This window comes from Tasmannia lanceolata, unplaced genomic scaffold (assembly GCF_043159265.1).
Source record: "Tasmannia lanceolata isolate RefF3 unplaced genomic scaffold, GAP_Taslan_0.1 ptg000003l, whole genome shotgun sequence".
In the NCBI taxonomy this organism is placed as follows: Eukaryota; Viridiplantae; Streptophyta; class Magnoliopsida; order Canellales; family Winteraceae; genus Tasmannia; species Tasmannia lanceolata.
Genome location: NW_027518680.1, coordinates 61607170 through 61620235, shown reverse-complemented (window position 1 = coordinate 61620235; position 13066 = coordinate 61607170). Strand labels below are relative to the sequence as shown.

Sequence of the window (13066 nt, the reverse complement as noted above, 5' to 3'; positions counted from 1 at the left end):
AGGCTGACTTCATTCGCGAGATTCGATATCCGGACTGGCTAGCAAATGTAGTCCTAGTCAAGAAGACTAATGGAAAGTGGAGAACCTGCGTCGATTTTACTGATCTGAATAAGGCTTGTCCCAAGGACAGTTATCCGCTCCCGAAGATCGATCAGCTCATCGACGCCACAGCGGGTCATGAACTGTTGAGCTTCATGGACGCCTTCTCCGGATATAACCAGATCAGGATGTACGAATCGGATATACCAAAGACCTCATTCGTCACAGATCAAGGGACTTATTGCTACCGAGTCATGCCCTTCGGCCTCAAAAACGCCGGAGCTACTTATCAAAGGCTGGTGAACAGACTTTTTCAGAACCAGATCGGCCGAAATATGGAAGTGTATGTGGATGATATGCTGGTCAAAAGTCGAAGCGCACAGGACCACGTGTCTGATCTCAGAGAAACATTTCAGGTCCTCAAGAAGCACAACATGAAACTCAACCCCACCAAGTGCACCTTTGGTGTCAGTTCGGGGAAGTTCTTGGGATTCATGGTGAGTCAGCGAGGGATAGAAGCAAATCCCGAGAAGATCAGAGCTGTGGTAGAGCTTACCGCCCCAAGAACCATCAGAGAAGTTCAGCGGCTCACGGGAATGATAGCGGCGCTGGGTCGCTTCATCTCCAAATCGGCGGAGAGATGCCTGCCTTTTTTCAGTGCGGTTAAGGGCCTCAAAACTGCGCCCTGGACGGAAGAATGCCAGATTGCCTTCGACGAGCTGAAAAGGTATCTGTCCTCCCCGCCATTATTAACAAAGCCGGAGCCAGGTGAGGAATTATTTCTATATCTCTCCGTTAGCTCCACGGCACTGGCAGCTGTCCTCGTCCGCGAGGAGCACCGCCAGCAAAAACCAATCTATTATGTCAGCAAGGTTCTTCACGACGCAGAAACAAGGTACCAGCGGGTCGAGAAATTGGCTTACGCGCTGGTAATGGCTGCAAGAAAATTAAGACCGTACTTTCAAGCTCATACTGTAAAGGTCTTGACTGACCAGCCGCTCCGGCAAGTACTCCATCGACCAGATATCTCCGGACGACTTGTGAAATGGGCCGTAGAGCTGAGCGAGTTCGACATCCAGTACGCCCCAAGGCCAGCCATCAAGGCCCAAGTACTGGCAGATTTCGTAGCGGAGTGCACCATCCCCCAGCAAGTCGCCGACCCTGAAACGGTACAACTCCCAGTTACAGAGAAAGCGGTTCCCGATGAATGCATAGCAGAAACTCAGACAGAAATCTTGCAACCCCTGGCAGAGCAGGACTCCATGACCAGCACATCAACTTGGGAAGTATATGTCGACGGTTCTTCAAATAAAAACGGCTGTGGAGCAGGCCTCATCCTCACTGGGCCTGAGGAGTTCACTGCGGATTATGCTCTGAGATTCGGATTCCGTGCGTCCAACAATGAGGCAGAATATGAAGCCCTCCTTGCCGGAATGAACCTAGCAATTCAGACCGGCGCCCGGAAATTAAAAGCATACTGCGACTCACAGCTGGTAGCAAATCAGATCCAAGGGGTCTACGAAGCCCGAGATGAGCGTATGGTTATGTATCTTGCTAAGGTTCATCAACTCTCCAGCCGGTTTGCCAGTTTCGAGGTCATCAGAATACCGCGGACAGAAAATGCCAAAGCAGATGTACTGTCGAAGCTGGCTGCTTCTGGATACACCACTCTTGGAAGCATACGTATGGAATTTCTACAAAGATCTAGCATCGAAAGGGAAGCCGCAGATATAATGCAGGTGGAGAACGAGCCGTGCTGGATGGATGAGATCATTCATTACTTACGGGACGCGAAACTTCCCGAAGATAAGAAGGAAGCCCGTAAGGTGATACAGAGAGCCGCCCGATTCTCCCTCAGCGGTGACATTTTGTATAAAAGGTCCTACACTCTCCCGTACCTGAAGTGTCTGGGACCAAGTAACGCCGCGTACGCATTGCAAGAGACTCATGAAGGAATCTGTGGAGAACATCTGGGGGGCAAAGCCCTGGCGATCAAGGTACTCCTCAGAGGATTGTATTGGCCCACCATACGACAAGACGCGCTGAATCTGGTTAAAAAGTGCGAGAGGTGCCAGAAATTCTCCCCCACCATCCACCAGCCTGCTGTGGCGATGGCCCCAATTATCAGTCCACTCCCTTTTGCAGTATGGGGGATGGACATTCTTGGTCCTTTTCCACCGGCTTCCGGAAAGCGCATATTCGTAGTAGTGGCAATCGACTACTTCACCAAGTGGGTGGAGGCAGAACCTCTAGCCCAGATCACTGAGCAGAATATACAGAATTTCTTCTGGAAGGCAGTGGTCTGCAGATTTGGGATTCCCCGTGCCTTAATCACAGATAACGGCAAACAGTTCGACTGCCGGAACTTTCGGAAGTTCTGCTCTGACCTAAAGATTGAACAGAGATTCACTTCGGTTGCTCACCCCCAGACCAATGGGCAAACGGAAGTAACCAATAGGATCTTGCTTCAAGGGATAAAGAAAAGGCTGGATGAAAAGGCTGGCCGATGGGCAGATGAGCTCTACCATGTTCTGTGGGCTTACCGCACCACTCCTCGTACGACGACTGGTGAATCGCCATTCAACCTCTCCTTTGGAACTGAAGCCGTGATACCTGTTGATATAGGCACCCCATCTCCCAGAGTCATCAGTTTCCATGAGCAACTGAACAGCGACGGACTCCGCGCCAACCTCGACTTATTAGAAGAAATCCGGGAGGAATCTCGAATCCGGGTCGCCGCTTATAAGCAGAAGGTGTCGAATTATCACGACTCCAAAATCCGCCCCAGAGAATTCAGGACAGGGGATCTGGTCCTGAGAAAGGCAGCCGTCTCCCAGCCGACGAAAGTAGGGAAACTTTCCCCAACTTGGGAGGGACCCTATCGAGTGAAGGAAGTTATCCGGCCAGGAAGCTACAGGCTAGAGACACTGGAGGAGCACCTATTACCTCATGCATGGAACTCCAAAAACCTCAGGAAATATTATCAGTAGTCGAATTATCCGGCGTGAAAAGGTGATCTTGTAAATTTGTATATTTGTTGTTATGAATAAATAATCTTCTTGCAAATTCAGTGTCATTTTTATATCTGGAAACCCAGTTCTTAAACTTGGGTACGCACTGGAAACCCAGTTCTTAAACTTGGGTACGCACTGGAAACCCAGTTCACAAAACTTGGGTACGCACTGGAAACCCAGTTCACAAAACTTGGGTACTCACTGGAAACCCGGTTCTTAAACTTGGGTACGCACTGGAAACCCAGTTCACAAAACTTGGGTACGCACTGGAAACCCAGTTCACAAAACTTGGGTACTCATTGGAAGCCCAGTTCTTAAACTTGGGTACGCACTGGAAACCCAGTTCACAAAACTTGGGTACTCATTGGAAACCCAGTTCTTAAACTTGGGTACGCACTGGAAACCCAGTTCTTAAACTTGGGTACGCACTGGAAACCCAGTTCACAAAACTTGGGTACTCATTGGAAACCCAGTTCTTAAACTTGGGTACGCACTGGAAACCCAGTTCTTAAACTTGGGTACGCACTGGAAACCCAGTTCACAAAACTTGGGTACTCACTGGAAACCCAGTTCACAAAACTTGGGTACTTGTTAAAAGACCAGTTCGTCGCAATTCGACCATCAACGGCCTCACTCACAGGTTATCAAAATAAAAAGACAAAGTCAAGCAAATCACTCAGCTGAGAAGTATCAGAGACAGACAAATTTCATTGATCAGAATATGTGGGGCCTCGAGGGCCATTACAAAATTCACTTTAAACATGCTGGTAAAAGCTGTAGGGTCTCAAGGACCATTACAAAAAGAGGTCAAAACAAAGACAAAACAAAAAAATAAAAATCTAAGCATCTGGAAGAGAGGTGATGTCAGCAGGAGTATCAGCAGGAGTATCTGGCTCCTCATCAGTAATCTTCGGCCTGGCAGGGAGAGTCATGTTCTGCATCAATAGATTTGGATTGCAGGCCTGGAGCTCCTGGAGGCAGTCGTAGTATCCAAGACTGTAAGCCTCGCTCGACAGGCTGAAAAGTTCAGCCTCCTTTGCCTCTGTGGCCTCTTTTACTGCCTTCTCCTGCCTGTCAGTGGCCCTTCCTCTTTGAGCCTCCATGGCTTCAGCAGCCTTGGCCAGTTTCCTCTTCTCTGCGGCCAGATCTTCTTTTAACAACTTCTTCTCCTCCTCTATTCGCCCAATGCTCGTTTGAAGCTCCTGCACCTCAGCGGCCAACTTTCCGTTCACCTCTTCAGATGAAGTAATGGCTTGGGAGAAGCTCTTACTCTTCTCTTTGAGGTCATTATAGTATAGCAAGATCTGAAGAAAGAACAGAAAGAAACAGGCATCAGTATGGTGAAAGGAAGAAATGGGCAGAAAGTTAGCAAATCAAAGCACTACTTCCTTACCTGGTAAGCGGAGGACAACACAGCCTCCTCTCCTGTAGCTGGCGGCTCGTAAAGGACCTGTTGCTTGTCCTTCTGCAGCAAACACTTGCTCATAAGCTCTGCTGCTACCCGGCTCTCGCCTAAGGCAGTGTCATCCTTCAGAACGGCCCAATTGGGTCGAAAGACTTGCTCACTAATCCCCGCAGGAGGGCGAGCCCCAGAACCGGCTCCGGTAGAAGCACCACCGGACTTAGAAGAGCCACCGCCCTGAGCAAAGGGGCCTACTAGCTTCACCTTAGTCTTGGGCCTCTGGGATGGGGGAGGAATGCCCTGTGACGGGGCCGGACTCCCCAGCACAGTCGCTTTTCTCTTCTGGCGCTCCTGCTGCGCCTGTTGAGCACCTTCTTGTGCCCGCGGTTGAGCTCCCTGCCTGATTTTCTCGACGGTTGATTGTTTCTTCATCTCTGCAAGACAAATGAGCAGCCAACGGTCAGAAGCAAGTATATAAAAAAATAAACAGATTGCATAGACAAGTCTAGCTACATACGTTCTGGAGTCGCGGCACTCACGCCCAGCCCGACCAGAATCGCCTCTTCAGAAAACTCCTTACAACGGATGAGGCCCGATTGCTCAATCTCCTTCCGCATCAAGGCGAATGTTATACTGTCCTCACCTTCGAGGAGCGGCTTTCGACTCAGTTTTGAGGTATCTGGAGTGTCCCACACTAGAGGGACGGACCAGGGCTCACTGGCCTCCTGATCCACAACATAGAAGAATCTGTTCTTCCACGAGTGAATCGACGAAGGAATGCCAGTGATTATCTTCCGTTCAGGGCGCTGGCTAATGTAGATCCAGCCCCCTTCTTTATGCTTCTTCAGGTGTGCACAAGCACGGAACAGTGACAAAGTCACACTTCTCTCTAACCGACCGTGGACGAGGTATAAAAACCCAACTAATAATCTCCATGAGTTCGGAGCTACCTGGGCCGGGGCTAGTCCGTAGTAACGTAGCACCGCTGAGAAAAAGAGGTGCAACGGAAATCGGAGTCCTGCCCTCAGTGACTCCTCATAAATACAGAGATCCTGGCTCTCGTTGCAGGCTCTGTCCCCCTCTATAGCTGCCCTCAGTTCAAATCTCGGGGGCACGCAGTATTTATCCCTGATATCTCCCAGCATAGACCTGGTGAGGTAGTTCTCCTCGACTAGAGCTCGCAAGTTGTATTTTGGATCGGCATCCATCCGCGCTCTAGCGATCACCTCCACGGCCCGGCCAGGAAGGAATGTTGTGGACGCTTCAGCAACGTCGCTCTCAACACTCCCTCCTGCTCGCGGGAGACTGCCAGTCAAGGGTGGAGTGGCATTCAGATCTAAGATCACTTCATCCCTATCCCCTCCGTCGTCACTATCTACAAGGTCTATCCTATCAGACGGACTAGCCAAAAAAGGCTCCTGAGGCATCCTAAACTCCGAAATACTGCTAGTGGAGGACCCCGTACCGGACTCGGAATCGGAAGTACTATCAGACATAGTAAAAGGAAGGGCTGAGAGGAATACCGGTGAGTGGAGCTCTTAAAAGATCTTGGAACGCGACTGCGAGCTACGGGCTGCGAACTGCGATCTGCGATCTGCGGACTGCGAGCTGCGAACTGAGAAGTGGAGACTCCCAGAGCAAGAAGAGAAAAAAGATGAAAGGTAAAAAGTAAAAAGTGAAGGGGGGTAAACCTCCTTATATAGTTTTTCGGAGGCGGTGGGGTAATAAATGCGATGCACGCATCTCGAGGCCATCCGGATTGCGCCACGTGTCCCCTATTTATGACGGACACATTCTCCCACCATCAATACGATCAAGCACGCGCGTAAACATTCACGTCCCAAAGGTGGATCTCCGCACTCCGCACTCCGCACTCCGCACTCCGCACTCCGCACTCCGCACTCGGCATTCAGTCCGGAAAAAACCGTACTGGATATAACGCGTTCTCACAAGACGACAAAAATCAGTCCGGTCCGCACCGAACTGGCCGCTAGAAGACAAAATTCAGTCCGGAAAAAACCGTACTGGATATAACGCGTTCTCACAAGACGACAAAAATCAGTCCGGTCCGCACCGAACTGGCCGCTAGAAGACAAAATTCAGTCCGGAAAAAACCGTACTGGATATAACGCGTTCTCACAAGACGACAAAAATCAGTCCGGTCCGCACCGAACTGGCCGCTAGAAGACAAAATTCAGTCCGGAAAAAACCGTACTGGATATAACGCGTTCTCACAAGACGACAAAAATCAGTCCGGTCCGCACCGGACTGGCCGCTAGAGGACAAAATTCAGTCCGGAAAAAACCGTACTGGATATAACGCGTTCTCACAAGACGACAAAAATCAGTCCGGTCCGCACCGGACTGGCCGCTAGAAGACAAAATTCAGTCCGAAAAAAACCGTACTGAATATAACGCGTTCTGCGAAGCATTAGGAGCCAGTCCGGTTGAAGCCGTACTCCGGACTGCGAACTCCCAACTCCGGACTCCGGACTGCGAACTCCGGACTGGATTTGACTCTGTGTTGCGCCAGGAGCCAGTCCGGTTGAAGCCGTACTCCGGACACCGGACTGCGAACTGCGAACTCCCAACTCCGGACTGGATTTGACTCTGTGTTGCGCCAGGAGCCAGTCCGGTTGAAGCCGTACTCCGGACACCGGACTGCGAACTGCGAACTCCCAACTCCGGACTGGATTTGACTCTGTGTTGCGCCAGGAGCCAGTCCGGTTGAAGCCGTACTCCGGACACCGGACTGCGAACTGCGAACTCCCAACTCCGGACTCCGGACTGCGAACTCCGGACTGGATATTTGACTCTGTGTTGCGCTAGGAGCCAGTCCGGTTGAAGCCGTACTCCGGACTGCGAACTCCCAACTCCGGACTCCGGACTGCGAACTCCGGACTAGATATTTGACTCTGTGATGCGCCAGAAGCCAGTCCGGTTGAAGCCGTACTCCGGACGCCGGACTGCGAACTCCGAACTCCGAAATCCGGACTGCGAACTCCGGACTCCGTGCTAAATTCTTCGATTTACCCCCGAACAACGTCTCCCCATCCAGAAAAACGAGTGATCACACTTTCCCAAGTCCTTCAATGACTTGGAAAACTGGGGGGCAACTGATGGGGTGTGAAAACACCAGCCTCTCACAGGCTGCCACCTGTCCCAGAGTAGGTGAGACTCAGCCTCTCACAGGCTGCCACCTGTCCCAGAGTAGGTGAGACTCAGCCTCTCACAGGCTGCCACCTGTTCAGAGTAGGTGAGATCCAGCCTCTCACAGGCTGCCACCTGTCCCAAAGTAGGTGAGACCCAGCCTCTCACAGGCTGCCACCTGTCCCAGAGTAGGTGAGACTCAGCCTCTCACAGGCTGCCACCTGTTCAGAGTAGGTGAGATCCAGCCTCTCACAGGCCGCCACCTGTCCTGGACACCTGTCCAGGACACCTCAACAGATTTTCCCTATAAATAGGGGACTAAAGCTCAGACTGATGGGTAATGCGAAAATCCCTTCTCTCCCTAAACTCTTAAGACATCTCCCCTTCACTCCTGCTCATACTGACTTGAGTGTCGAAGGGCCTGTCCGGAGTAAAACCCGGTCTGGTCTTCTGACCTCGCTTGCCTTGTGCAGGACTAAGCACTCACCGCAGGACTCATACTCAACCTCCCTCGTCGCTCGCTCTCAGCTCTTACGCCACTGCTGTACCTGTTACCGATTTTTGGTCTAACAGTTTCCATGACTGAAAACATCAAAATAGGATGCAAGTTAGAGATAATGAAATCGAAGGAATAACTTAGAGCAATGCTCAAATGCAAATTTGTGAAACAATGGCATGCATTAGCTGATTTTACTAGGCCCTTAAACTTTGTGGGTGAAATTGAATAGAAACCATATAATGATGCCAATGTAAAATTACACAAAATCAAGAACATTGTGCAACATGAGCTTTTGAAGAAAGTTATCTTCATACAATTAAGTAAATACTGTATATCAGTACGAACAGAAAAACTAATAGAGACAGAGAGAGAAGATAAAATCAAATCAGTGAATGAAACTTAACAAAAGAAAATATCCAAATATCACCACCAGAAAAAGAAATTTGTCAGGGATGAGCTTATCTGATTAACAAAACCTTGTGTCGTCTGATTGTCAAAAATCATAAGTTCAATTAAAAAAATTTACAAGTTAAATTTGCCTAAAAATCAATTTCTATAGTTCACATTAGCCCCACAGAGAGAGGAATTGAATACAAAAAAGGAAATATACAGAAGAAAATTTTATATGTACTTGACATTTAGTCCCTGACAATAAGATTTCAATTCAGGAAAGAGATGAATACAGGAAAATGTTGTAAAAATGTAAGGTTACTTAATTAGTTCTACGAAGAAGTCCTTGACCAGAATAATCAAGTTTAGTTTAGTATTTATGTCCTGTTACTCCAGAACATAGTTGCATGCCTGGTAAATGGATCTACTGTTTTTCTAATTTCTTTATTATTTTTATCTTTATAATGTTTTCAAATTTCATTCATAACTTTTTCTTTTGAAATGATAAAAAGAATTAATTAAATTTGGAATGTTAATAATGCGTAAGGCGAGGTCTATACATGTAAGCAAGGATTTAAATGTCGTTTTCGGCCACAACTGAAACTGAAAATTTTCAGTTTTGGCAGAAATGTCGACCGAAATCATGTAAAATTTGGAAAAAAAATGGTATTCTACAAAATTGTCAGAAATTTCGGTAATTTCGGCAGTTTCAGTGGAAATCTAGTAAATTTCTGCAGATTTCGCCGAAATCCTGTATAAAAAAACCAATTCAATGCACTTTCTGTGTCAGTTTGGACCGAAACCGAAATATTTAGGCCGAAATTTCGGATTTCAGCCGAAATTTAAAACTATGCATGTAAGTGCTAGCAGTTAGCAACTCCTATGAATCAGAGTGAAAATATTTCTAAGCATGACAATGTTGAAAAAGTTTGTCCATCTATTTCCAAAAGTTTAGCAGGCACTCTTCTATAAATTAGCACTGCTAGAACTGTTAGTGATTGATGCAGTAACCAATGAGAAACACATTTAGTGATTGGCTCTGCACCCTTAAGATGTCCATCTGGAATGAACGCTAAGACCAGACACATTCCAGGCCAGCCTTACCAATGGAGGGCCCCAAGCAGAGTGAGTTCAGATCAAATTCCGTCTGTTTGCGTCATGAAGAAGGGGTCAAACCTTCTATGAGTGGAAAAACACCCATCTCGATTTACAACTTATTGCTTTGTTCATTTTTTGGCTTTTTTGGCGATTTACATGTAGCATAGATCCACCTTAAAGAATATGATGTACGTCTCCCGTTCTTTTGTGCACTGCCACTGCACCTGAGATGTATTAGCCATAGCCCAGAATATGTTTATAGGTAGATCAATGCATTTTATACACAGTCGGAAGACCGAAACTCAAAGGAATTAATATACAAGGGCCTCCACAAGTACCAGAGATGTGGCTTAATTCGTTACAACGCGCAAAACCTTGCCGGTTCCTGACATAACATGAGTCTGCAAAGATACATAAATTTCTTTAATTTTCTTTTTCTTTTTCTTTAGGTTTATTTCCTTTCTTTTTGGGAATGGTAAAAGCATTAAAACCAAACAAAGAAACAACCCAAGACCGAGGTGGTCTGGAAATGAAATGGAGAAAGACAACAAGAGAGGGAAAGAATACAAACAACACTCTCTCCCCAACAAAAACCACCATGCTACCAGCCTCAATATCTTAGTGGGGGTGGGTAAGAAATTATCATCCTGTACCTATCAACCCATATCCATGCAAGGGGTTAGCTGAACGCAACCCAAGACCGAGGTGGCCTGGAAGTGAACTAGAGAAAGACAAGAAGAGAGGGAAAGAATACAAACAACACTCTCTCCCAACAAAAACCACCATGCTACCAGCCTCAATGTGGTGGTGGAGGTGGGTAAGAAATTATCATCCTGTACCTATTAACCCCTATCCATGCAAGGGGTTAGCCAAACGCCAATCATTTTGTACCTCATTATAATAATCCTTAATCGATCACCTCACTAATCTACTCAATAGGAAAAGGCTTCATTGTGGCTTTAAGTATAGTTGGAAGGAAATTTGGGGGGATGGGATCAATCGCTTTAAGTTGCTTAACTTGTGTAGTCATTTTTGTTACTGTATGATTAGGTCAGGGGAGTCATTAAGGGTAGTTTGGTCTTTTCGGTTTATTATATTAAAGATCTGCAACACAAGAACACAAAGTATAGATGGTGTTCTCTATGCTAATGTCAGCCCCTTTGTGCGGACATCAGCTCTCCAACTGCTGTCGTCTAACTAGGGTCTTGCTTGGGGTCATCGGTAACATCATTAGGATGTGCTTTGGCATTGTGGTGTGTTTTCATCAATGGTTTAAGGACTTGAAGCAGCTGTCATGTCCCGTCCTCCCTTTTGTGTGGTTATATTTTTCAATAAGATTTGATTCCTCCTATTTCGTATTTATGCTGAGACTTGATTGTGACTGTTTAAGGCCATCTATCATGGGATTAATAACTTTGCATGGATTGTGTTTAACGCTGTTGTGGTATGCTTGGCTGTTTATTGGAGTGGTATTGTACAAGGGGTGATATATGTCCGAATCTGATGAGAACAAAGTAAACAAAATTGTGAAAATTACTAACGATGGGGTTAGTCTACGGGGTACTTCGATTAAATTGATCGAGAAAAAATAGTTGCAGTGGAAATAAGGCATGGAAGTGCTCCTTAGTACAAAAGGGAAGTTAAGGTAGAATTTAGTAGATCCTTCTGGAACGGACCCAAAATATATTGATTGGGCACAAGAAAATTGTGTGGTTATGCAATGGTTGAATAGTATGGAAGTACATATTAGTGTCAATTGCATGATTATGGAGAATATAAAGGGTGTCTGGGTAAGAGTGCAAACTCAGTATTCTAATGGCAGAAATATCGCAAGTGGCGAGCGCGGAAGCGTGCGGAAAAGGCGAAGATCACCGTCTTCAACCCTGAAGAAGAAAACAAACACCTCCTCCTTCGATAAAACCCTTGAATCCACAAGGAAATAAAAGAAAAAATGGAATTTTATTCAATCAAAATCTGATTTAACACACCATATGACCACATATTTATAGAGTTTTTCAAACTTTCTTTTTTTTAAGATTAGGATAAACTCAAACACTATCTTTACCTATCTCTAGGACTCCTAGCTTATCATTAACTCTTAATGTTTTTACAAACAAATAAAAAAATAAACCAAAGAAAAGAAAAATAACAAAGTTTCCTACGTCAGCCAGGATAATATGAATTGTATGAGAAAATCTTTACAACTAGACAAGATGCTCAGTTCTTGAGTATTTGCCTCCTTTACCGTTATGTGGGAGCAGTTAAATCTATATCAGCCTACTTCAACTGATGTCAATGCTATGGGGAAATATCGGGTAGAATTTCAAACAGCCAAATTTCTTTTCGGTTTAGATCAGTACCTCCAGACTATTCAGGGTCTGATTTTGGCAGACGATGGTGGGGTTCTTAATATGCACATTTTGTATTCGAGAGTAAGTAGGCTTCTACTTTGCCCTGTTGCGTCCACTCCTGTGGTGGCGGATAACTTGGCCATGCTGTCTGATCTTTATAGGGGTTGTGGTTGCCCTGCTCATGGTCATGATGGACCCATTGGTACCATAGGTAATTCGTGGTCATGATGGACCCATTGGTACCATAGGTAGTTCGGTTGGTGGTAGAGGTGTTACTTTTGGTGTGAATAGGAGAGACAGAGGTTGTGGTCAAGGTGGTCATGAAAGGCGTAGGAGTATTTACTGTGGCCTTACTGGTCACACAATTGACTATTCAGTGATATAAAACTCTCTGACTCTTGCGGCTTCACTCTTCACCTATGGATAATGGATGGAAACCGCCAGATCAAGTTCTCCTGGGGTGTTTCTGTTTAGGTGTAAATGCTCTTAGCCAGAAAAAAAAATTACTGCAACCAGTAACCCAGCATCAATGAGAGCCCAACAAAACAAGCTCACCCACATAACTAGGGCTGCAAATGAACCGAGCCGGCTCGTGAACATGTTTGGGTTCGGCTCGTTAAAAGCTCGGCTCGGGCTCGTTCGTTTACTAAACGAGCCGAACCCGAGCCCAAAAATTAGGCTCGCCAAATAAACGAGCCGAACTTGAGCTTTGTATAGTTCGGCTCGGAAAAGCTCACGAGCTTTTTAGGCTCGGTTCATAAACAAGCCGAGCTTTAAAGCTTGGATTATGTTTGTTTTTTATATATAAAATAAAAGAATGTGAGTTGTTTAATACAAATGAAAGTTTGGCCGAGTGGTTAAGGCGTTGGATTTCAAGGGGTCTTGAGTTCAGATCTCACAAATGTATGTTTTTAACATTCTTGAGACAAGCCGAGCTTAAGCTCGGTTCGCTCCACTTAACGAGCCGAGCCAAGCTTTCTCGAATATTTCACGAGCCGAGCCGAGCTTTTTCAAAAACTAAACGAGCCGAGCCGAACATGAGCCTTCATAAAAACTAAACGAGCCGAGCCCGAACACCCCAAAGCTCGGCTCGGCTCAGCTCATTTGCAGCCCTACACACAACC

At 46.4% G+C, this 13066-nt stretch overlaps 1 protein-coding gene across 1 annotated transcript; it reads right to left on the bottom strand.

The window, feature by feature from the left end:
• Positions 1-1603: 1603 nt before the first annotated feature.
• LOC143858843 (uncharacterized) lies at positions 1604-5951 on the bottom strand. Its single transcript, XM_077369554.1, has 5 exons — positions 5727-5951; positions 4973-5297; positions 4447-4889; positions 4286-4357; positions 1604-1795 (listed from the first exon to the last, which is right to left on the bottom strand). Exons 1-5 carry the CDS (start codon positions 5949-5951, stop codon positions 1604-1606), a joined length of 1257 nt encoding a protein of 418 aa, XP_077225669.1.
• Between the last annotated feature and the right edge of the window lie 7115 nt (positions 5952-13066).